Source organism: Nannospalax galili, unplaced genomic scaffold (assembly GCF_000622305.1).
Source record: "Nannospalax galili isolate Female #2095 unplaced genomic scaffold, S.galili_v1.0 scaffold1437, whole genome shotgun sequence".
NCBI lineage: Eukaryota > Metazoa > Chordata > Mammalia > Rodentia > Spalacidae > Nannospalax > Nannospalax galili.
Window position 1 is genome coordinate 1,427,355 of NW_008341050.1, and position 24,076 is coordinate 1,451,430.

The 24,076-nt window shown below is 52.0% G+C and overlaps 1 protein-coding gene, 1 long non-coding RNA gene and 1 other non-coding gene across 6 annotated transcripts in view; 2 read left to right on the top strand and 1 right to left on the bottom strand.

Moving 5' to 3' along the window:
- The window catches only part of Dnajb12 (DnaJ heat shock protein family (Hsp40) member B12), a 23,384-nt gene extending 11,442 nt beyond the window's left edge, over positions 1–11,942 (top strand). The window contains exons 2-9 of one of the 3 annotated variants that reach the window (XM_008836634.3): positions 358–559; positions 1,583–1,728; positions 4,158–4,343; positions 4,465–4,544; positions 6,717–6,826; positions 8,156–8,328; positions 8,982–9,133; positions 10,149–11,942. In XM_008836634.3, the coding sequence (XP_008834856.1) occupies positions 358–559; positions 1,583–1,728; positions 4,158–4,343; positions 4,465–4,544; positions 6,717–6,826; positions 8,156–8,328; positions 8,982–9,103 (1,019 nt within the window). In that variant the 3' untranslated portion in view covers positions 9,104–9,133; positions 10,149–11,942. The remainder of the gene's footprint in view (positions 1–357; positions 560–1,582; positions 1,729–4,157; positions 4,344–4,464; positions 4,545–6,716; positions 6,827–8,155; positions 8,329–8,981; positions 9,134–10,148) is intronic. The other 2 variants (XM_008836633.3, XM_008836632.3) reach the window with 2 other exon arrangements.
- On the top strand, positions 2,970–3,101 carry LOC115070982. Its single transcript, XR_003850087.1, has one exon. It is a non-coding gene; the product is annotated as a small nucleolar RNA SNORA18 (small nucleolar RNA).
- A 2,228-nt stretch (positions 11,943–14,170) lies between the features above and the next one.
- LOC115070974 lies at positions 14,171–23,666 on the bottom strand. 2 transcript variants are annotated; one of them, XR_003850079.1, is made up of 5 exons: positions 22,881–23,666; positions 21,903–22,067; positions 19,084–19,145; positions 16,360–16,413; positions 14,171–14,690 (listed from the first exon to the last, which is right to left on the bottom strand). It is a non-coding gene; the product is annotated as an uncharacterized LOC115070974 (long non-coding RNA). The 2 variants fall into 2 exon arrangements; XR_003850080.1 differs by having other exon boundaries at positions 16,360–17,482.
- Between the last annotated feature and the right edge of the window lie 410 nt (positions 23,667–24,076).

Sequence of the window (24,076 nt, forward strand, 5' to 3'; positions counted from 1 at the left end):
GCACTTAAACCTACATGTAGGCAGTAAATGCATACACATAAAATAAAAATAATAAATAAATTTTTTTTAAAAAAGAAAATATGTGTGTATGTAAACAGACTATCTGAAGAATAGGCAAGGCAATTCAGATACGTGAGTCATGTATATTTCTATTAATTTTGTTAATAAAACTAATATTGCTAATATTTAAGAAATCTACAGTCTTCTTGATGTCCTAAGACATTAGGCCCAAATCAGGAGAGGAGAAAACGGCCTTGCTGGGAGGGTGGTGGGTGGGACACAGGGGACCTGGGCCCCCTGGGCCATGGCAGGCAGTCATACCAAATAGCCCTTCAATGGTTTCCATCGGTTGCACAGCTCTGATCGAGTCCCTCAACCAGAAACCACAGTCTGCCGATGATCAACCCAAACCCACAGATGGAACCCACACAACCCACAGGAAAACAGGCGGGACCGACATCCCCTCAGCCAACGGCGAGGCTGGAGGGGGAGGAGGAGGAGGAGGAGGAGGAGAGAGCACCAAAGGCTACACCCAAGAGCAGGTGGCAGCTGTAAAAAGGTAGAGGCCAGCTTGGGGTGGGGGTGGGAGGCTGGCAGAGCTCTGGGAGGGTCTTGGAGGATAGAAGGAGTTCAGCCTTATTTCCCACAGAGTAGAAACCAGGGCCTTACTGCCCAGCCCTCACAGCAGAGACTGAATACAGGGGCAGCCTTCCTCTGCCCCTGGCTGGCAGCCCCAGGCCTCTCACAGCTTTGTCACACAAAGATGCCACCGTCTTGCCCTCCAGATTCTCCCCCACCCCAACAAAGTCCTTTTCAGACCAGAGCCTGTGTGGTAGAGTAGAGGCAGGACACAGAGCTATGCCAAGACGGGATAGCCCAGCAGGGCACAGCTCACTCCCAGGCCTGACCCCCACCAGCCAGGCCTCACAAGCCTAGGACCTCCTAGCCCTCTTTTCTCCCTCTTTCTAGCCTCGGGAATCCCGAGGTCCAGCTCACACCTGGCTGGCAAACTTCAGGCTAGGGTCAGCTATGTGTAACCAAGTCATTGGCCATAAATCAGGCATGGTTTCAACCATACATGCCTGACAGCTGGAGGTGGGGCTGGGGGAGACAGATCCCCAAGAAGCACAGGGCCTTCAGGGGCCAGAAAGAAGACCAGGTGGAAGAGAAGCAGCGTTTCTCTAGGGCCCTGCGCTTGGGGTGAGCAGACACCTGCCATTTCCAGCTTTTATGAGCAGGAGAGAATACAGTTGGCAGAACTCAGAACATACCTACCCCTGGCTGACACACTAGGCCTCCTAAGGCTGCCTTCAGTGAGGGTGCGCCTGAAGGGAAATGGATGCTGGCCTGACCAAAGACAGCAGCTGCCCCTGAATCCTACTGTACTCTTGGTGTTTCTGGTGGGCCCTGCCCAGCTCCCCAGCACAGGGGAGTCTCCTGTGGCTCCCTTGTCTCTCAAATCAGACAGCTGATTCAGGTCCGGGACCTGCACCTCACACATCCCACACCTGCAGTGAGCTGTGTCCCGCACTCCGCCCATTCGTCATACCTCAGCCCCTGGCATGCTCTTTTCCCTTCTCAGGGTCAAGCAGTGTAAAGATTACTATGAGATCCTGGGGGTGAGCAGAGGCGCTTCAGATGAGGACCTGAAGAAGGCCTACCGCAAACTGGCCCTCAAGTTCCACCCAGACAAGAACCATGCGCCTGGTGCCACTGAAGCCTTCAAAGGTGAGCCAGCCCTGGGGGAGGGGCTGGTGCAAAGCTGGCATTTTGGTGTTTCTGTTTCCTGTCCATAGAATACAGGGAGGGCCAAGGCTTCCTGGGAAGTGGGAACAAAAGGAAGTAGTCTCAGGCCCAATCGTACATGCTCGCGAGGTGAGAGAGTTCTAGTAGCTTCTCCAGTCACACAGAGCCTGGGCAGGAACAGCCTCCTGGCTCACCCTAATGGTTTCCCTATGCTGAGGACAGGGCAGGCCCAGCTCTGGGAGTTGGGAAGTGATCCTCAGAGCTGGCAGCAGACTCCCTACAACCCACAACCTGCCTCAGGCCAGCAGCAGGGACAGGTCAGTCTCAGATCTCTGGGCCTGCTGATTTTTGGAATGGCTGTGTGACCTCTGGCCAAAATCATAAGCTTTCCTTTCCTCATTCCATTTTCATCTCGCCTGTTTGTGCTCTGTCTCCATGCAGGCCCTGTGTTGCTGGGCCCTGCACTTTCTTCATCCCTGGATACTGTTCCTTCTCTCATCCCTGATGTGGCTCCTTCTAGGGAATAGCCTGGTGACTAGCCCCACCTGGCCTAGGCAGGTGTTGTGTGGTACTGGATAGTGGGGAGTAGTAGCCCAGTGGGAAGCCTGTGGCAGAGGACTGGGTCTTGTCACATGAGAGAGGAAGAGAATTCCGTCCTCCCTCTGAAGCAAAACCCCAGCCCACTGCTGTGAATACTGGGACAGCTTGAGGAGGAACAGAAGATAGAGAAGGCCCAGAACCAGGGACCCTGGGGGCACTTGCTCATGTCCCAGGGAGCTCTGAGGAAGGAACCCCAGGGCCAGGTAGAAAACAGCAGCTTCAGCCTGGGCCCCAAGGAGAGGGGACTCCCCTGCCGTACCAGTAGCCACACAGGAATCTCCTCCAGAACCCAGAGAGTTGGCCCTTCCCAGCAGCCCCTGCTGCATCCCAATGTCCATTATTCTGGGTCACAGCAGGGCTTCAAGATTATATTACCCTGTCTCCTTGGGTACCCCAGGAGATGAGAACAAGAAGGGGCTTCTCGAGCATCATTGAGAAAATTTGAAGCAAGACATACTTGAAGCCAGGTCTGGTGACTCATGCCTACAGTAACCTCAGCACTTAAAAAGTGGAGGCAGAGGATGAAGAGCTAGGGGCTAGTCTGGGCTACTTAGCAAGTTCCAGGACTATTCAGACAGTCTGGGTTACACAGAGGGACCCTTACTCAAAAATCAATCAATCACACTGAGGTCTATCCTGATGGGTCTTTTCCAGTAGCCACACATCATTGGAAACACCTCATACAGTAACGGTTGTGGTTTGCTTGACTCACAGGACTCTTTCTTAGGCCGGTGGGAAGGAACTACAAGACAGTTAAACAAACTATGAGACTAATTCTCAGCTTTTGGCCTTAGGCATTGGCATATCCTGCAGACCATAGTATTCTGAGTGTGATGGCTTAGGAATGAGTATGAACCGAACTCATTCTTAAGATGGGAACTGAGAGCAAGTCTTCAGGCTTGATTGCAAATGCCTTATATACTGAGCAGTCTTTCCCACCCTAATGGTCTTCATCCAGAGTGCCGTTTGTTCTCTAGAGTGTCAGCAATTGAGAAGCAGATGTATCTTAAAATGGTTCCTACAGTAAATGGTTTCAAGAAATTGGTTGCCACAGATCTCAGGTGGAGAACTTTGACATTATCATGAATATGTCCTTCACGTAGACATAGACTGTGGGAGGGCTGGAAGTACAACTGGATTAAGAAATACCTGTTTCTTTGAGAAAGGAGTATCTGGATTGTCTTGAACTTCTGCAGCCTTGATGGACAGTGAAGGAAATCATGTGGAATATCCCTTAAATAAAGATTTATTCACTTTATAATAAAAAAAAATCAGTCAGTCACTCACTCAATCAATCAATCAATCATTCAAAGAGCCTGAGTGTTAACCCTCCTTAGCCCAGGCTGTGCAGACTTGCTTAGGGGTCTTCCTAAAGGTCTGCTTCCCAACATTGCCCAACAGGCAAACTGTCACTGGCCCTGAATACTCCTGCCCGTAAAGTACCTGCCTCCCCTGAGGCTAAAGAGAGGAAGTTCAGGGGCTGGAGAAATGGCTCAGCGGTTAAGAACACTGGTTGTTCTTGCAGAAGACCCAAGTTCGAATCCCAGCACCCACATGGCAGCTAACAACTGTCTGTAACTCCAGTTCCAGGGGATCCCACAGCCTCTTCTGTCCTCCGAGAGCACTGCATGACACAGGTGCACTTACATACATGTAGGCAATATACGCATACATATAAAATAAAAATAAATATTTTAAAAAATACAAAAAGATTTTTTTTTTTTTTAAAAAAAAAAAAAAGGAAGTTCAAGGTTCTTTGGGGGCTCCACCTACACCCAGCCTTCTCAGGCCTGATCTTCTCACCCTTCCAGCCATCGGCACAGCATATGCAGTACTTAGCAACCCAGAGAAAAGGAAACAATACGACCAGTTTGGTGATGACAAGAACCAGGCTGCCCGACACGGCCACAGCCATGGGGACTTCCACCGAGGTTTTGAGGCAGACATCTCCCCTGAAGACCTTTTCAACATGTTCTTTGGTGGTGGCTTTCCTTCCAGTAAGTCCCCTGCCCTTCACACAGCCCCCCCCCCACTCCTGGGGCTGATGGTGGCCATCTGGATGGCAGCTTCACTCTGTCCTAGGAGCCCCTGCCCCTGACTCAGTACTCTGACCTTCAGGTAACGTCCATGTCTACAGCAATGGCCGCATGCGCTACACCTACCAGCAGAGGCAGGACCGCAGAGAGAACCAGGGTGACGTGAGTGTGAAGGGGCGGGGAGGCGGGGAAGGGGGCAGTTTGGGGGAAAGGGGCGGGGAGGCGGGGAAGGGGGCAGTTTGGGGGAAAGGGGGATGCCAGACCCACCCAGGGCACAGGGCTGGAGGAGTATTCACTCACAGTGCCCTTGCCACTCTAAACCATCTTGGCTCCTTCCCATGCAGTTCCGCAGAGGGCCACCAGGGGGAGCCACACTCCACCTTGCCTCTGTTACAGGAACTACAAGACAGAAGCTTCTCCACCTCCAGACAGCTTCTAGTGTAAATAGCTTTTGTGGAGTCCATTTGTTCTTAAGGCTGAAGTAACATTTTCTAGGCAATGGAGAGTTAAACGTCGTGAGATAATTAAAAAGGCTTATGTAGGTGCTTTTCAGCACTCTTTAGAAAAGTGTATAAAAACCTAACTCAGCAGTGACTTGAAAACATATTGGATGCCACAGATCAACACAGCCAGCTGGCTAAGACCCAAATACTGCCAACAACTGAAGAGCATTTAAAATTCTGATAAACAGGTGGCTGGAGAGATAGCTCATCAGTTAAGAGCACTGGCTTCTCTTGCAGAACTTCAGTTCCTAGTACCCACGTGGTGGCTAACAGCCATCCCTAGCTCCAGTTCCAGGGAATCCAGTGGCCTCTTTTGGCCTCCTTGGGCATTGCATGCATAGATGCACTTACATGTGCACAGGCAAAACACTCACATACATAAAATATAAATAAAAAATTTAACATTCTGGTAAACAGAAGGTCTCCTTTTTCTCTCTTCCTTTCTTTTTGAGAAAGGAACTCAGTAGCTAACCTTGAACTCTCTATGTAGCTGAAGATGACCTTGAACTGCTGAGAACCCTGCCTCCTCCATTTCCACATGTTGCGATTACAGTCTAGACCTGCCATGCCCATACTTGGTTTTGGTTCTTTGAGATAAAGTCTTGCTATATAACCACCCTGGCTAGTCTAGAACCTGATATATTGACCCACCTGGCCTCAAACTTTAAGCTACCTTTCTGCCTTTGCCTCTGAAAGTACTAGGATTATAGGCGTGTACCACCACACCTGGATTGTCTGCTCATTTTTATAAATTTTTTTTAATAAGTATCTAGTGGGGCTGGAGAGATGGCTCAGTAGTTAAGAGCACTGACTGCTCTTGCAGAGGACCTGAGTTCAATTCCCAGCACCCAAATGGTGGCTACGAACCATCTTTAACTCCAGTTCCAGGGGAATCTGAAGCCCTCTTCTCACCTCTGTGGCATTGCATGACACAGGTGCACTCATATACATGCAGGCAATACACTCATACACATAAAATAAAAATAATAAATAAAAAAATATGTATCTAGCATGCACAAAAGTTTTTAAAATCATAAATTATTATTTTGGGGGTTTGGGGAGGGTTTTTGTTTTGTTTTGTTTTGTTTTTTTGAGATAGGTTCTCCCTGTATCCCCAGCTGGCCTTAAACTCGATATGTAGATCAAGCTGACCTCTACATCATAGAAATTCACCTGCTTCTGCCTCCTGGGTGCTGGGATTAAAGGTGTGCACCACAACAGTCAACATATAAATTATTGTTTAGTGAATTAACTTTTATTTCTGGTTGTCTTGTTTTAGTTCTAGGAGTCAAACTGAAAGCTGCACATACTAGAAAGCTTTCTACCACAGGGCTATATCCCCAGCCCTGTAGTAGTTTTTCCTTTTTATTTATTTTTATATGTATGAGTGTGTTTTGCCTGCATGTACGTAAGTGCGCCATATGTTTACAATGCCCAGGGAGGCCATCAGATCTCCTGGAACTGGAGTTAGGGATGATTGTTAGCCACTTTGTGGGTGGACGGAATTGAATCCAGGTCCTCTGCAAGAACAGCCAGTGCTCTTAACCACTGAGCCATCTCTCCAAGCCCACCTTTAGTCATTTTTTTCAGTCGGCAGTATAGACATCTGTGTGATTCAAAATTCAAAGAGCTGTGGATAGTGCAAGTCTTCCCACCTGCTTCCTGTCCTCCAGAGAGCGCCACTTCCATTTGTTGGCGCGCCTTCCAAGTACCTGCTCTCTCCAGTAGGGAAGTGTACTTGGGGAACCTTTGGGAGGGAAGTGGGGGGTGTCACGGCCACCCAGGCTCTGTTGTGCTCGAAGAGCTGGTGACCATCGGCTCTCCCTTCTAGGGCGGGCTAGGGGTGTTTGTCCAGCTGATGCCCATCCTCATCCTCATCCTCGTGTCAGCTCTCAGCCAGCTCATGGTGTCCAGTCCACCCTACAGTCTCAGCCCACGACCGTGAGTACCTGCCCAGGGGGCCAGGACAGCTCAGTGGGGATCCTCAGTCCCCGGCAGGGGCCTTCTTTCCCATCCTGACCTAATGGAAAGCTGGCTTAAGGTCAAAAGTACACTCTCTCGAGGTGAGCCTCTTAGTCGTGAAATCACAGCTCCCTAAGAGAGTGCAGAGGAAGTTCCAAGCCTTTCCCTGGGGCAGTGCACATGATGGTCCTATGTGGTGTCAGAAGCTTTAGACTCCACACTGCCATCCCATCTTTGTTGACCCTGAAATGTTCTCTGCTCTTAAAATATGTTTGGAGCCCTGAGACCATGGGAAGAGCAGGGTATAGTCAGACAGAGGAAGAAGAACCCAGCTTCTCCTCTGAGAAGCTATAACCCCAGATAAGTTACATAACCTTGGTTTCCTCATCTGTAAAATGGGAATAATAGCATCCACCTAATTGTAAAAATCAGTGAGTAACAAGTGTGAAATGTCAGGCTTGTTAGAAATGCTCAGCAGTATTTGTTGAATGAATACCCAATCTCAACTGCCAGTAATGAACTTGAGTATTAGTTGACCCTTTAAGGTGTCAGCACCCCTCTCTTTCCAATGCCTAGAACTGACATAAGCCCTCAGCTCCCATTCCACAGCCTGCCTCTGGCTGGGGACCTAGCTGGTTCCCTTTTACCAGCAGGGGGCAGAGTTGGCTCTCTGTTCCTACAGCAGCCAGTTCTGATTCCCTGGAGCCAGATTCCCTGGAGTCTCCCCTCTTCCTGCAGCTGGAGAGGTGAGAGGTGGCAGAGACTGGTGGATGTTGCGGCTCTTCTGCTGCCTGCAGGTCCTGTGACTAGAGCGCTCTTGTCATTCTGTTCCATTGGTGTTTGACGTTTTCTTTTTCTCCTCGGGCTGGAATTGAACTAACTCAGGCTAAGGATGCATTCCACTAGAGGCACAAGTTCTGGCCTCTCATTTTTGACTCTTAACTCTAGATCAGGCAGACCCTGGGCCTCCGTGGGCTTAGAAGCTGGATGGGGAGGTGGAGGCATGAAAGGCCAAGCCCACCTTCTAGATCAAGGCCTCTCCTCAGAAAGGGGCTTCTCCCCACAGGCCCCAAGTCTCAGCAGAGCTCCTGGAGAAGGGCTTTACCACAGGCTGCGTCACTCACGCAGCGTAGTACTCTGCCCTTGCTGCAGATCTTCATTTGGGAATCCAGCAAGTTCCTGCTGCAGCGTGGGAGGGAACCCACCATCCCTATGGCCTGGGTGGTACCTCTACTGGGCTATCAGTCCTCCAACTGCCTTTGGCCTAGAGACCCAGACCCACTTTGTACCTGGTATGTTTCTGGTCAGGTCAGTGGGCCACATCCACAAGCGAGTCACTGACCACCTGAACGTCATCTACTACGTGGCAGACACCTTCTCTGAGGAGTACACAGGCTCCAGCCTCAAAACAGTTGAACGGAACGTGGAAGACGATTACATCGCCAACCTCCGAAACAACTGCTGGAAGGAAAAGCAGCAAAGTGAGTCGGGGGGGGGGGGGGGGGGGCGTGCGTGTGTGTGTGTGTGTGTGTGTGTGTGGTGTGTAAGAGAACAGGAGTCCATGAGTGTATAAATATGTGAGAGAAGGGGGCAGGAGTTGGGGCGGGGACAAAGCTTGGGAAAGGAGAAAGCCCTATCCAGCCACTGTTTTGTGGGCCCAGCACCTGGTGCTGCCCTGTGCCAGCCACTTCCCAGCCAAGACCTGGACTCCACTCCCGGGTTCCCCTGGGACTGCAAGCCCAGGGCCACTTGGTGATTTCCTCCAGGTCCTCATGAGTTGCTGTCACTGTGGCTGCCAAGTGTGAACATGTAGAGACAGATTGAAGATCCCTGGCCACCTACTGATAGTGTACCCCGGTCTGTCTTTGGGGCCCTGGGGCAGTCTCACAAGGACAGCAGGTTCTCCTTTTGGCTGGCCTCCCCCACGTTCTGTGGGAAGGTGCCTCTTGTCACCTCTCCTCCACAGAGGGGCCTTAGGTCTCTGCTTCTCCAGGGTCTTCCCTTCTGGGAGGCAAGCTCTGCCCAAGCTCTTGGGCCTGTGCCAGCCTTCCTGTTCCCTTCGCAGGCCCAGGCAGGCCACCTGGCAGACTCTGAGAGGTATTGGGTACCCTGACCCTGCCTTCTTGCTTTGCAGAAGAAGGCTTGCTGTACCGGGCTCGATACTTTGGTGACACAGACATGTACCACAGAGCACAGAAGATGGGCACTCCGAGCTGCAGCCGGCTGTCAGAGGTGCAGGCCTCCCTGCATGGATAGTCCTGGGCCAGCCACACCACCCAGGTCCAAGTATGAGCCAGGACTGCTTCTGCCCTGCAACTCCTGGCAGCTTTGGCCTTGGTCTTGAGGCAGAGGAGGGAAGGAGGGAGGAAACCTGGAAGTAATGACAAAGATTTGTCACCAGCCTGACTTTCTACCTCCTCCAGAAATGGGGCAGCTCTGGGGCCTTGGAAACTGAAGTCTGTTGCAACCTTCTAGTCATCTTGTCCTGTTGGCCCCCTGATCCCTTTCCCTGTCCATACTGTGGGGGTGTCCAAGAGCCAGACAAAGTGGGAGAGCTTTGTACTTCCTTGACCTACTTCCCAACAATCAAGCTACCCCAGCCCTTTCCCAAGTGTAGCTGTGCCATCAAATATTACTGGACCCAAGATGGCCCCTCACACACACTGTCACACTGATGCCAGAAAGATCCATGCAGGAGGGAGTGGTCAGGAGCCATCCCTAATGGAACAAGATGATGGACAGCTCAGCAGCAGGCAGGAGAGGCCTATGGGCCCTGACCACTCCCCCTCTGGTGGGATCTGAGGCCCTCACCCCAGTGTTGTGCACCTGGGAACTGAGAGCATCCGGCCCCACCCAGGCATCTTGCCTGCGGTCTGAAGATGGGAACAGAAGGTCACAAGTTCAGGGTCAAACACAGCTACTCAGCACAGAAGGGGTGGGGAGAATGAAAGTTGCTGTTAACAGCACCCCACCTCCTCCGCCTCTGCATGTGGGTAATGGGCTCAGTTCCCAGTGCCCAGAGCCCAGAGCGGGTAGCCTGGCTCGAGCCCAGAGAAGTGTGGGCAGAGCCAGTAGAAGTTCTGCACTGGTACCCTGTCCACCCCCATCCTCTGTATACCCTGGCACAGAGCCAGCTGCTGAGAGCACCAAGACCACTGGCTGGTATTAGTTCTCGGGGAGCGCAACACTGAGGAGGGGTTTGGCTGGGCAGAGCCAACTCATGGTGGCTGCTCCTTCATGTGACTGAGCTAGAGGTGCATGTTGTGACTGCTCAACTAACTCTTCCCCTTCTCCTCCCCAGACTATGAAATCCCTGGAGAATTTTTGGTGACACACACTGAGCCAAGGTGATGGACTGTATATTTAAGGAAAGACAAAGAAAAATTAAAATGGAACTGGGGGCCAGATGCCACACAGCTGCCCTCTCTCACCCAGTAAATGCAGAAAGCTCTTAGGACAGACAGAAAGCCTGCCACAAGGCTGCTTCCCTCCCTCCCAGGGCTGGCAGAGGCTCCACATCGCTCGCTCCTAGGATACAGAAACCATGGCAACGAAAGTAGAATGTAAAACTTGCAGCTAACGTCTGTGGGAAGGGCTGGGGGAGGGGGCACCCCACTGCCTCTCCTCCCACACCCTGGAGCTACCACCAGTCACCTCAGGAGAAGCCAGGCAGAAGTGTGGGCCAAGGATAGACAGGAGAGAGAACTTCCATAGAATGTAACCGGAATGCGTGTGTATGTATATATATCTATTTATATGTAAATAGGCACATATAAAGATATATATATATATATAAAATCTTTTTAAACTATGCAGGGATTGGGTTAAGTTGTTCAGCTGATTTCTTCCATATTTTAGAAAATGAGGTCTGTTTGGAGAAGACAGCCTAGTTCTTCAAAAGCTAGACATTAGCCATGGCTGACAGCATAAGGAAAGTCTAGTCACATACTTCTAGCCCCTTTAATCCCAGCCTGGCTTTGATGGCAGCAGTAATCATGGTGGTATAAATCCATAGGAAACGTCTGAAGGTCCCCAGAATTACAGCTGGTGGAGGGGAGCAAGCTGGGGGTCAGAGAAAGGTACCTCGGAGGTAGGTAGCAAGTCAGTATTGAGCCATGGTAGAGACCCCAGAGAAGGCCTGCTGGGGTGAGGCCAGCTCCTCACACTGCCTCCTCCTTGCCCAGCTCTGTCCTGGTGCCCAGGAACCCTGCATCCAGTCCCCTGCCCACAGTATGGCAGGGCCAAGAGACTGGCCAGGCCTGGCCTAATCACTTCCCCACCCAAGTCCCCCAAGTGGGTTTGCCTTACAGGTGCCACAGGGCACAGCTCCACCATTGCCACTGGTTGTTTTCTAAGTTGTGCACCAAGGACTCCAGAAGGCTCATCCTCCACGAGTTGGCCCAGGACCCCAAGGTGCAGCTCAGCTTGTGAAGAAAAGCCAGTGCCTCTGGGTGTCTGTCTTCACCCTCCACAGCAGAACTTCACCTGGCCTCGTGCTCCCTGGACGAAGGATCCACCCGAACCACAATGGCTTTCTTATCATCCCCTCAAATGAGGGTTTTTCTCAAAACAGCAGTTGCTGCCAGGGGAAGAAGGGTTTTATTTATTACCACATTTATACCGGGCCTTTGGGAACTGCCGTTTTTCCGTTTTCTGTGGTGGATGACCCGCCGGCCTCCAAGGCCTTCCTCCCTTGGTCTGCCCGCCCCGGGTGGTAACAGTCCTCCCAGGTTTTCTCTTTTTTTTTAATTTATTTTATTTTTACAATCCCCCAACAAATAGGATTCTTGCTGGGAAAGGAAGTTTAGTAAGGAAATGTCGAATCTGGTTTTTAAACAAGGTCGAGACCTACAATGAAGTGGCCACTCTGGCCCAGAGAGAGAATGAATGCTGGGCAGGCCAGTGTGCTCCACCCACTGGGGCCCTGGGGCTCTGCCTCCCACCACCCCTACTGTCTTGGTAACTGTCCCTAGACGGGCTGAGCCATGTGCAATAAGAACATCGATCCTACAGGATCCCCTGAGAAGCTGTATTTCTTGAATTAGAATTCTGAAATTGTACATCTATAAATATATGTTTATTATGTGATTGGCAATGGTGGGTGTGCATTGCGCGGGGGCTGGGGCCAAACATGGGCCAGGTACCTGTTGCTGTTGACACCATCCAGCCTGTACCTCTGGAGTTCTTAGTGGCAAGCCTGACCCTCCAGACAAAGGGTATGGGGCTCTAGTGGCTGTGGGGTAGCAGGATCTCGGGTCCCAGACATCAGCCTTGCCCATGAGCCCCCAACTCGTACATACACATTGGGCTTTCTCCTGCCCCTGCTCCCTCCAGCCCTCCGGGCTTGCTACAAGCCTGGGGGCAGTGAACCCCACTGGCCCAAGTCTGGCTTCAGTGCCACTCCAGATCTAGGGCACCAGGAAATTTCCCAAGTGTTTGCCATCTCTGGCCCACAGCCTTCCCAGCCGCCCTCCCGGCCCTACCCCACCCCGGCCCGCTCTCCCCGAGGGGTGGGAAAAACTAACACGGAGGCTGCCCAGGCTCCCGGAGACGAAGCGGCAGATCTGCCCGGCCTCCCGGAGACAGGGCGGGCGGCCGTGACTGGCGGGCCCAGGCCCCTCCCGCTGCCGAGCCAGCCAAAGGCAGGCGGGCTGCCTGGTGGTGCCACTGCAGCCGGGGAGCTCATTGGCTGTCCCCGCCGGGGGTCACTACGCGCTGCCCCGGCCTGCGAGCTGCCACTTGTTAGCGGTGCTTGGCAGAGGCGTTGCCAGCTACCCCCTCCCCTCCCCTGACTACACTGGGGGCGGGGGGACCGCCCTCCATCTGCAACAACACAAAAAAGGCTTTGACTAGTATGCTCCGCCTACTGTCAGGTGGCAAGAAAAGCCCGAGTCCTTCCAGATCCACGGGACCTGCCCCTTATCTCCTTGGCCCGCTCAGGGCTGGGACACGAGGGGCTCCTGGGCCGGACCATGCACCTGGCCTGACTATTGCCAGACAGTCACGTCACCTGGCTGTCTAGGGCAGGTGTGCACAGTGCCATGCTGTTGACACAGTGTCGTTCTGGAGCCACTCAGAACCCCCTACCAGACCTCATACCTTGTGACCAGAGTGAGTCAGCCCATTTCCCAGAGCAGGAAACTGAAGCTTGCCGGGAGGGAAGGCGATCCCCAGGGTCTCCCGAACAAGTTGTTTACAAGTTTGGTGTCTAGCAAAATGGCCATTCTGCAAGTATTTCCTGAACCAAATTTACTGTATTTAATGGGACCAAGCCCACTTTTCTCTGGGTTGGGTTGGGTTGGGTTGGGTTTGGGTTTGGGTTTTGTAAGACCTCCCTACTGTGTATCCCTGGCTAGGACCAAACTCGTGTAGAGCAGGCTGGCCTCCAAATTGCATTAGTGATCCCCCTACCTCTGCCTTCCAAGTGCTGGGATTACAGGTGTGAAGCCACTTACCTCATTCTGTATAGGTCATTCTAAGGATTTTTTTAAAATATTTTTATTTTATGTGTATGAGTGTATTGCTTGCATGTAGATGCACCATGTCATGCAGTGCAATGCTTGCAGAGGTCAGAACAATGTGGCAGATCCCCTGGAACTGGAATTACAGATGGTTGTTAGCCTCCATGTAGGTGCTGGGAATCAAACCTGGGCCCTCTGTGAGAGCAGCCCATGCTCTTAACCGCTAAACCATCTCTCCAGCCCCCATTCTAAGGATTTTATCTGTTTGTTTTTGTTGTTTTTTTGAGACACGGTCTCCCTGTAGCCCCAGCTGGCCCCTGCCGTCCAGGTGCTGGGACTAAAGGTGCATGCCACCATACCCAGCTGTTTATTTTTATTTTTATATTTTATATGTAGCCCAGGCTGGCCTCAAACTTGCTATGTACCCAAGGCTGGTTTGGAACTCTTGATCCTCCTGCCTGCCTCCACCACCTGAGTACTGGGATTATAGGCACTGAACTACTACTACTCCAGGTCAAACTCTTCCAAGTAGAATGGTGGGAGTCCAGGAGAGTGGACAAGGGTGAAAGGCCACACTAAACACAATGGCCTCGGTGCGGATGAACTGCACATTGAAGCAGTGTCAAAGATGTCCACCTGCTATACAGGACAGGTGTCATCAGTCCCAGGGACAACCTAACAGATTAGTTGTATCAATGTAATGTGGACCTGAGCTGCCTCGGCTCAATTCTGGCTCCACAGGAAATTGGCTGGGTAACATTGGGTGTGTCCCTTAACCTCCCTCTGCCTCAGTGTCCTCTGCAAAGATGGGTACAAACACCTGGCTTATGGGGTGATTGTGTGGAGTAAGAATTGTCCTACACTAAGTACTTCACATGGTGTCTGGTCATAGTTAGCTCTGTCTAAACAGTTACTGGTCCTGTCAACGAAGATTCCCTGACACTGGTGCCAAGTCCTAGCCTAGGCAGTGAAGCTGAAGGCACGGTGATGACAGAGGAGCACCGCTCTTGAGGGAATGGAAGAGGGGCCTGTTGGGAGTGGGTTTAGCAGGTGTAGGGGCTCTGACTGGGAGCTCTACGGAAGAAGGGTGGGTGGCACTTTTATGGGCTTGGGGAGGGGGACGGAGGGGGGCAATGCAGCCAGAGGGAACACTGTGACAGAGGCCTGCAGGCAGGAAAGGACAAACAAGCACAGCCAGGGAACAATTTGTAGGCTAGGTCCCCAGTCTATAATTATCAAACTGGTCTCACATAGTGGTCTTGGGCAAAAGAAAAAACTTCACCAGAAATAGAAGATCCTGAGCTGAGCTTCTCTGATCCTGCCTGTCTTGAGTGGCCAGTGCGTTCTAGAAGTATCTCAGCTTTCCTTGGTGCACTCTCTGGCTGGGGTGGGGTGGGGTCAGGAGGCAAAAGAGAAGCCATAAGGAAAGTGGGAAAAGTAGGGCCAAACTGGGATGTCATTTCCCCTAACTCCAGTTAAAAGATGCTTCTCCAAGGGCAGGCCTCAGGCCTCCTGTCACTTCTACAGCTGGTTTGGCAGGAAATAAAGGCCCAGGACACAGGCAGAACAGGAATGCAAGGGCAGCTGTGTAGGATTCCTTAGCGCTCCCAAAGGCCTAGAGTTGAGGTTTTGTGTGTGGAAGGGGGTCTGCTCTGCTGCCACACCTTGTCCACCAGCTTGCCTCTATCCAAGTTGGTCCAAAGTCCCTGAGGGCAGAACTCAGAGACTGGCTTTGGAGGGTGGTGGAGGAGGGTTGAGGTGCTACTTCCCAGTGGAGTTAGCACTGGGAGGGCAAAGGTCAGGCTTGGGCCTTTCAGGGACTCAGGTTGACATCCCCAGTATCTTGGCTGATTGTTCTCATCTCTCTAATGGACACAGAGGAGGAAAGTGAAGAGACTGTACACCGAGGGTGTCAACCCTGACCAGGCCTCATCCCTCAAACCGACAGGGTTACCCACATTGTCCCAGGCCGTGTCATTCCTAGGATGCTATCCTGACAAACAGCCTGAAGGGCCTCACATTCTGATTCTGCTGCCCCCAGGAGCCTCTTCCCCCTTCCCCTTGCCTCTTGCCTGGCTCCCTCCACCTGCTGCTCAGGCCCAATACCCTGCTGAGATGCACAGATAAGTCTTCAGGCTTCAGGGCCTGGCATCTGGCCACTGCCTCAGGCAGGTTGATTCCAGAGGTATTTGTACAGTTCCTCAGCAATGTCTTCCTCCCCTGGAGTGACAGGCATGTTGTGTAAAGCCCTTTCATGAAGGCAGGCAGGGCCTGGACACAGGGCCCCAGGAAAAAAGCTAAGGAAGGAACAAGGCTGAAGGACAGAAGTGGCCCTGGGCACAGAAACAGCTGTCTGTGCAGCACATGTGACTGTCCCTACACAGCTTTCTCAGCCTCACTACCTCCTCTGCCAGGGTCGCCTGAGGGTCACTTTGCAGCCACAAACCTGTACACTGACCCAGACTTGAGGAGGCTTTGATGCAGTGCCATCCGGGGAGAAGGGCCCACTTGGATGGTAGGTCTCACAACAAGCACTCAGAGGGATCTTTGTCCTTTGCCTCTCTCCTCCTGGGAGAAGCAGGATCCTGGGGAAAGCAGGATCCTGCTGAAAAGCCCCACAATTCCTCTCCCTGAGAGGACAGGTGGGCCAGGAGCCAACATGAGAAGGGCACACAGTGGCCAGAGAGTAGATGCTGACTCCAGCCTGTGCCAGGCAGCACCACCCATGTCTGAAGTCAGAAACAGTTCTGTCCCTGTGTCCCAATGCTGCCCTGGCCACCAGCCTGGTCACCACTTGCACGCATTGCCACCTGCTGGCTACCAGCCCGTGGCCCTGTACCCTAAAGTTTACATCCTGGATCCCAAATTGTGTAACTAACCACATCAGACCACCACCAACCAGCCTCTTTTTTTTTTTTTTTAAACTCCCTATGTAGACAAGGTTGGCCTTGAACTCACAGAGATCCAAGTGCTAGGATTAAAGGCATGTGCCACCACACCCAGCCCCACCACTAGCCTCTTAAGGCTCCTGCAGACCTGTCAGGTACCTACTTGGCACTGAAGAACTGGATGAAAGTCCAGACAGAGGTCAAGGTCCAGCCTTACCTAGAACAGAAAGCACTTGTGGTACTGTCTGTAAAACTTCAAAATTACCATTATCCTCGCACAGGCCTTCTCATTAACCATCCAGTCTGTCAGCCTCTGTCAGTCACTGAGTTAACAGGTGTCCAGACTCCTGGACCCTAGCCTGACTGCAGCTAACCTAGGGTGGGAAGGGTCCTCAGCCCAGGATCCCAAGCCCAAGAGTCAGTCTTCAGGACCCTGAGTCCAGACTGCACCAGTTCACTTCCCCAGCGAGGTGGGATCACATCCCAGAAGATCAAATTTCATGACCTACATCTGCCAATATTATTAGCTCTGGAGCCTGGAGGCCTAGGCTGGAACAGCCTCAGCTGGAACACAATTCGAGGAACTGTTTGTTGACTTGGCTTTGTTTCCAGTCAGGCAGCTGGGAGGGACCCAGGCAGACAGAGGTGGTGGGGGAGGGGAACTTTGGCTCCTCCCAGCTTCCCATGCTGTGTCATGAGAACCCAAAACCATGGCTTGAAGACCAAATGTCACTCCAGGGCACTGCTGATGTCAAGTCAGTGCCTCTCTGACTCTGGGCGACCCAGGGTCAGCTGCCAGGCCCCGGCCCCTTTCCTGTACTAGGTCACATCCAGGACCAGGCCTCCCCTCCTGCCCCAGCTGTGCCCCTTGGCCTGCCCAGGCCTAACTGAAGCCCAAGTGACCGCAGGTAGCCTGCCCCAACACCACCAGCTCCTGTTTTTCCCATCTTGGCCATCTATTCCTGCCCATAGTGGGCGCCTGCAGGTGCCAGCACCCCAGGGACAAACCAGGAAAACCTGGCCAGTGGCCAGGTGCCTCAGACTGGCACTGGAGAGTCCCAGACAAGCTGTCCAGCTTGATAGCCATGAGCAGAAACACTGGAGCCCCTCTCCCGAAGTGCCAGATGGGTCTCTTGAAGGTGTGCTGCAGGCTGTTGTCACCTAGAGGGCTTTGTTACTGGCGCTCCCCTGAGGAACACAAGGGGCTGATGGGCGGAAGAATCTGCTTAGTAAGGGCTAAGGAAGAGTTCACCCTGGGTGGAAGCTTCCAGAAAGTGATGGGCTGCCTGGAACCAGAAATAAAGATAGCATCCTTACCCTTGAGGCACAAGTGACAGAGTGATGGAAATAACAAGCTCTGAGGAGAAGGGTTCTCCATGCCTCCCAAGGCCCTTGTTAGAGTGTGACAGCCTGGAGAGACGGCCCAGCTGCATGCCCCTCTCCAATCCTTAGTGCAGTGGGAGTTTGGAGAAGAGAGGAGAGCCCACTGCTAAAATAAACAAGTATTTATAGTTAAATTTGGTTTCCTTTATTTTTTTAAAGCTTTAGGACAATTTGATTAGTGTTTAAAGGAGGACCCTCTTGGGCAGACAAGCTGTAAATCTCAGCAGCTGTCCAGAGGAGACTGGAAGGGGACAAGGAAAAAAGCCAAGCCATTAAAGCTGCACGGAGGTCAGACACACGGTGGACTGGCAGCCACGTGGCAGGGAGGGCGGCTTTAGAGAAAGAGTAAAGAAGCCCAAAATGTTGGGGCGGACATTCCCCAAAGAGTTAGGGAAAGCATGCTTAGAGAAGAGAAAGGAGAGAAAGGGAGGTTACGCTCTCCTGAAGAATTCAGGAAAGTGGGCAGATTTACAAAGCTCAGGTTGGCCTCAAACTTACTACGTTTTATTATTATTATTATTATTATTAATCATTATTATTTCATTATTATCATATTTTTAAAATGTACTGTGTACATGTGTTTGTGTGTGTGTGCATGCTACCGTGCACAAATGGAGGTTAGAGGACAGCTTTCGAAAGTCAGTTCTCATCTTTCACCAAGTGAGTCCTGGGAATCAAACTTAGGTGGTCATGGTTAGTAGCAGGTACTTTTAAGCACCGAACCATCTCACCAGCCCCAAACTCACTGTGTTTAACCTGGAAGTTTTGATTTTCTTGTCTCCACCTTCCAAGCATTGGGATTCTAGGTTTGTACCACTATACACAACTTAAATATTTAAAAACCAGACGTCTACGAGATGGTTCCGCAGGTCAAGGTGCTTCCTGCCAAGCCTGAGACCTGAGTATGATTCCTGAGTCCCACATGGTGAAAGGAGGGATAGACTCCCACAAGACTCTCCTGACCTCCACACATTCCCCATGGTATATGCACCCACACTCATACAAACACACATGATAAAATAAAAATAACTATAATAGGACCGAAGAGAAGGCTCAGCAGCTAAGAGCACTCACTAATCTTACGGAACACTGGTATTCAGTTCCCAGCACCCAAATGGCAGATCATAACAGTCTCTAACTCCAGTTCCAGGAGACTGATACCCTCTTCTGGCCTCCATGGGCAACAGTCATGCATGTGATACCCATACATACATGTAAGCGAACACTCATACACATAAAATAAAAAGCAAATTAAAAGTAAAATAAAGAACAAATCTGCAGATATGGTAGCACATGCTCACAATCTCAGAACTTGGGAGGCTGAGACAGGAGAATTGCTACAAGTTCAAAGCCAGCCTGGTCTACCTATATAACAAGTTCCAGATCAGCCAGAGATACATAGTGAGACTCTGTCTCAAAACAAAAATAAATAGCAGAGACCTAACCTAGCCTACAACTACTAATGAGGAAACTGAGGCCGTGAGAAGTGAGTTGCCAAGGTTACCTTACTCAGGTATGTCAGAGCAGCTGCCTAGGTCATGGAGCCCCGAACTAAGAGCCAGTACCCTGTGGATGACAAAGACAAAGGTTATTCTCATCAAAGCCTGAGCCACAGTCACCGGTCCCATGATGACCCCAGGGGACAGGCTTCATGGGGTCAGGAGTCCTGGGAGCCAAAGAAAGCAGTCAGAGCCTGATCTGGGTTGGCTACCCCTCTCCTCACTTCATAGAGGGGACACTGAGGTACCAGGAGGTAGCAAACCTGGTACCAAGCTGGCCTGATGCAAGCTTGTTACTGTCTTTCTATTCCCTGCCTTTCCTCATGGACAGCTGCCCCCTCCACCCATCCACCCACAGCCCCAGTCTCTATCTGGCCTTCCACCCAGCCCTAGGCTTAACAGGCCCATCCTGGCCCTCACTGGCTTCAGCCAGTCCTGCCCTAGACCTTGGGAGATTAATAGAAAAGGAGCCCACGAAGGGGTCTGGGCTTCCATGCTAGCCCAACTTTGTCTTCAGGCTGGGGGGCAGGCAGGGGTAAGCAGACCATTTTGAGGGGACTTTACTAGGTCTAGAGCAGCCAGGGTCTGCTGGGGGCGGCAGGGTTGCCTCTACCTGTCTGGGTTTCAGATGAGTCATTTCCTCCTTCAGCTGGTAGAGGCCAGGAAGGGAGGGGTGGGAGAGGAAGATGTCTAAAAATAGCTAGGCCCAGAATGAAGATGTCCAAAGAGCTTCTTGGGCAAGGAGGAGCCAGCATCAGCATCAGCATCAGGGGCACTGACACCAGTGGTGGTCCCCACCCAGACCCCTGCGGCTCTGGCTTCATGTGGGCTGAGGTGTGAGGCCTTGGGAAGGCTGGAGTGCAGGGCCTTGTAAGTGGGAGAGGAGCTGGAAGCACCTCGGCAGGCAAGGCTATGAGGCTGGGGTATGCTTTAGAAGCACTCCACCTCACTGAGGCCGTCAGGACTGGACTCCCCTTCCACACTGTCTCCACGTACCTCATGCCACCCACCCACACAGACACACAGACACAGAGACACAGCCCACAGGCTTATCACTGGCCTGAGTCATTCCCTACCTCACAGGACCCCATCCCCCTCTCAGTGGGCCTCTTGTTTCCCTGATCAGGGTAGAGACATACCCCTCCCACACTCCATGTGATCACACACACACACACACACACACACACACACACACACACACACCCCTTGCTTGGCCACACCCTGGAAATCAAGGAAGAAGTGCGGAGGACATCAGAAACCCTAGGGACCTGACAATGTAAGAAGCCCACTATGGGGGCTGGATTGATGGCTCAGCTGTTAAGAGCACCAGCTGTTCTTACAGAGGACCAGGTTAGATTCCTAGCACCTACATGGCAGCTAACAACTGTCCATAACTCCAGTTCCAGGGGATCTGACGCCCTCTTCTGACCTCCTCAGGCATTGTACCACATGGGTGCACCTACCTATACAGAGGCAATGCACTCATACACATAAAATAAAAATAATAAATAAATTTTTTTTTTTTGTCTTTTTGAAGCAGGGTCTCCCTGTAGCCCCAGCTTTCCTGGAACTCACTATGTAGACCAGGCTGGCCTTGAACTCACAGAGATCCGCCTGCCTCTGCCTCTCAAGTGCTGGGACTACAGGCATGCGCCACCACGCCCGGCTATAAATAAAATTTTTTAAAAAAGAAGTCCACTAGGGAGAACACAGAAGAGAAACAGAGGGGTCACAAACCCACTGGGGTGGGATCATGTGTCTCAAGCAGATCTGGGTTCAAATCCTGGCCTTGACACTTCCTGACCATGTAACCATGTGATCCGAGATAAGTTATTCCATCTCTCCCCGCCTCCATTCGCTCATCTGTATCATGTCACAGAATATACAGGCCAGATACAGTGATGTGTATGAGATTCCCACCAGAGCAGAGCCCTTTCCATCAAAGCTTGTGTGATAAACCATGGAGGAAGCTATCAATCCTCATTCCCACCCCAGGCCTATGACAGGAGCCTACCTGACCTCCCTTGTGATAGAGACATGGTGAGAATGCACTGTGGGAGGAGCTGCTATAGACAGTGGTGTAACTCAGTTCAACTTTGAACTCATGATCTTCCTGCCTCAGCTTCCCCAGCATTAGAATTACAGGAGTGTGCCCCCACCCATCCCCCAGCACTCCATTCTTTTCCCTCATTGCAGACTTCTGATAAGGCATTGCTCTTTCCATCTCTACATGTGGAACAGACGCTCAAGACACTAACAAGAAAGAGGCTCCAGACTTGGGTCACATCTGAGAACAGACCCCTGAGCATTATGGCATACAGGTAGGAGGCAGTTATATCCCAGGTTGGCAGAGGGTACACTGATCTCTGACTCCTTCCTACCTCTCTTCCTGAGTCTCCAGCCATCGAAACCTTTCTGAGAAGCACAGAAGATTGCTTCATACTACAGCACAGTGAAGCAGACCACGCCCCCCTCCTGAGGATCAGGCAGTCAAAGCAGAGAGGTCACCAGACATGTTCAGGGTCACAGAGCAAGGGATAACAGCCTGACAGAGCCCTGGCGTCACACTCCTTACCCCTGCCTGTCTGTTGGGAATAGGGCTCCTGGCATTTGCTGGGAACCATTCCTGTTTGCACGAACAGGGTTACATGGAAAAACCCAAACCTTGCATCAGCCAGACAGCCGGCTCTAGTAAGAGCCTCTTTCAGGCTCTCTGGCTTTTCCCAGTTATCTGACTCATCCCCCAGCAGTCCCAGGAGACTGGAGAGAGCTGGTCTCTGCATCCCTGATGCAGGGATAGAGAGACAGGCAGGAAAGGGCTTACTGCAATGAGTCAGGGGGCCAGAGGTGGCGGCAGCCGACTGCAGGTCACAGGTGTAGATAGGGATGCTGGGCAATGGCCCCAGGCTAGCACTCAGGCAGATCAGCAGTCTTCAGGGCCTCTCAGAGATCTGTGTCAACGAAGTGCATGAAGGATGGACGAAAGGCCCTGGGGAACAGATGATGGGTGTTATTGCAGAAAAGGTATATACCTAGTCTTTGGTATTCACAGATATCTCCCCCCCAACACATATTGAGAGAGTCCTTGGACTACTGGGGCTTAACACTTTGTAGTCAATATTTTAGTTAATCTCTACAACAGCCCAATAGGACTTCCATCATTCCCACTCAACAGTTTGGTTATCTGAGGCTCAGTTTAAGCAACTTCTGCAAGGATATTCAGCTTAGTCCTTGTTCCAACAGGCCTGCGACCATAGACAAGTCCAAAAGCTTAGAACTGCTCTCCAAACAAATGCCCCAGCGCGTGCGGCGCCCACGTGGAGCTGCCCAGGTGTGTCTGCGGGTTGGCACGCAGTCCCGGTGTCTGTCAGTGCTTGTGCTGGTGGAGGGACAGGCGCGGAACGGAACAACCGTGGCCTGGGGGATAAGTGGGCCAGAGTGCCTGAACTTCGGGGCGGGGGGGGGTGGATCTTTGGGCACGTGTGCACATGAACCCCCGTGCACACACATATCCCTCCCCCCGTGTGCACGCGATTCTGGGTGCCCCCAGCCGTGTCTCTGGAAACCCGGTGGGGAGGGGCCAGCTGCTGCGGCCAGGTTCCCGCACCGACGCCCCCCTCCCGCCCCCAACAAACCCAGCCACCCGCAGACGAGCTGGGCAGCACGTTTGCCCGCGATTGCTCCATCAGCTGCATCCGCTCTCAGGTCTCTGGCACGTTGCACACAGAACGGGGCGGGGCCGCGGGGGGTGTCCCGGGCACCCCCCCCCGCCCCCCAGCCCTATCCTCCTTCCACGGCCAACCTGAGTCCCCAGCGACCCATTAACCCGGCGGCGGCCAGAGCCTCATCCCAGACACCTCCGATGGCTGCCCTTTGCTCCAACAGGTCAGAACAGACAAATGAGGGAAACCGAATACGCCGCCGGCAGCCAGGCCGGAAGCCCCGGCCCTTTGTATTCTTCAGCCTCTTTCGGGGCGGGCACCAGGGGACATGACTCTTGGGAGGATTTCTGGAGTTAAGCAGATGGGGCACCGGGACTTCAAGCTCCTTCCAGACAGCTCTTATTGGCCCCCACCCACAAGGCCACGCACAGTGGGTGGCAATCTTAGGTGCTCCACAAATGGGGGTGGGGGTGGGGGTTTCCTCACCCTTCTCCTGCTTAGTGACTTCCAGAGGCTGCAGGTGGAAGAGGGTGAGCAGATTTAGGGCTGGGAGACTGACACTTGTCTTGAGTTTGCTGTTTCAGTTGGGCAAATCTCTAGACCTCTCTGAGCAACAGAGTAACAACTTCCCTGAGGCTCAGGCACAGGGTAGGCTTTGAAGTTCCTTCTGAAACACACCTTTCCCCACCAAGATTGAACCCAGGACCTCACACATACCAAGCAAGACACAAATAATTCCCTGTTACCTACAGAATCTAGTCTAAAATCTTTGACTGAGCATTCAAGGCCTAGGCTCTCCCTTGCCTGCCTAGCCTTACCACCAACTACACTTATGCTATAATAAGGAGTCTCAGATTTTCCCAGATGTACCTCACAGTGTTCATATGTCTATGCCTTTGCTCATGCTGATCCTTTTACACAGAATCCTTTTCCCTGCATGTCTCAAGTGACTGGCACCTCATATAGACTGCCTCTTTATTTTTTAAAAATTTATTTATTTGGGGGCTGGAGAGATGGCTCAGCAGTTAAGAGCACTGGCAACTCTTGCAGAAGATCTGGGTTTGGAACCAGAACTCCCTATGTAGACCAGGCTGGCCTTGAACTCAGAGATCCACCTGCTCTGCCTCCTGAGTGCTGGGATTAAAGGCATGCACCACCACACCTGGCTACTCTCTTCTTAACACAAGAAATTTCTCTCTCCCTGCAGTAGAAAGTCAGTGAGGGAGACACCATGTCTGTTTTCCCCCATCCACCCAACCCAATAAGCACCATGGAAAAGAAGGGATAATTGATTGACAAAATGCAGAAGTACAGTCCAAATGCCCTCCAGTAGTGA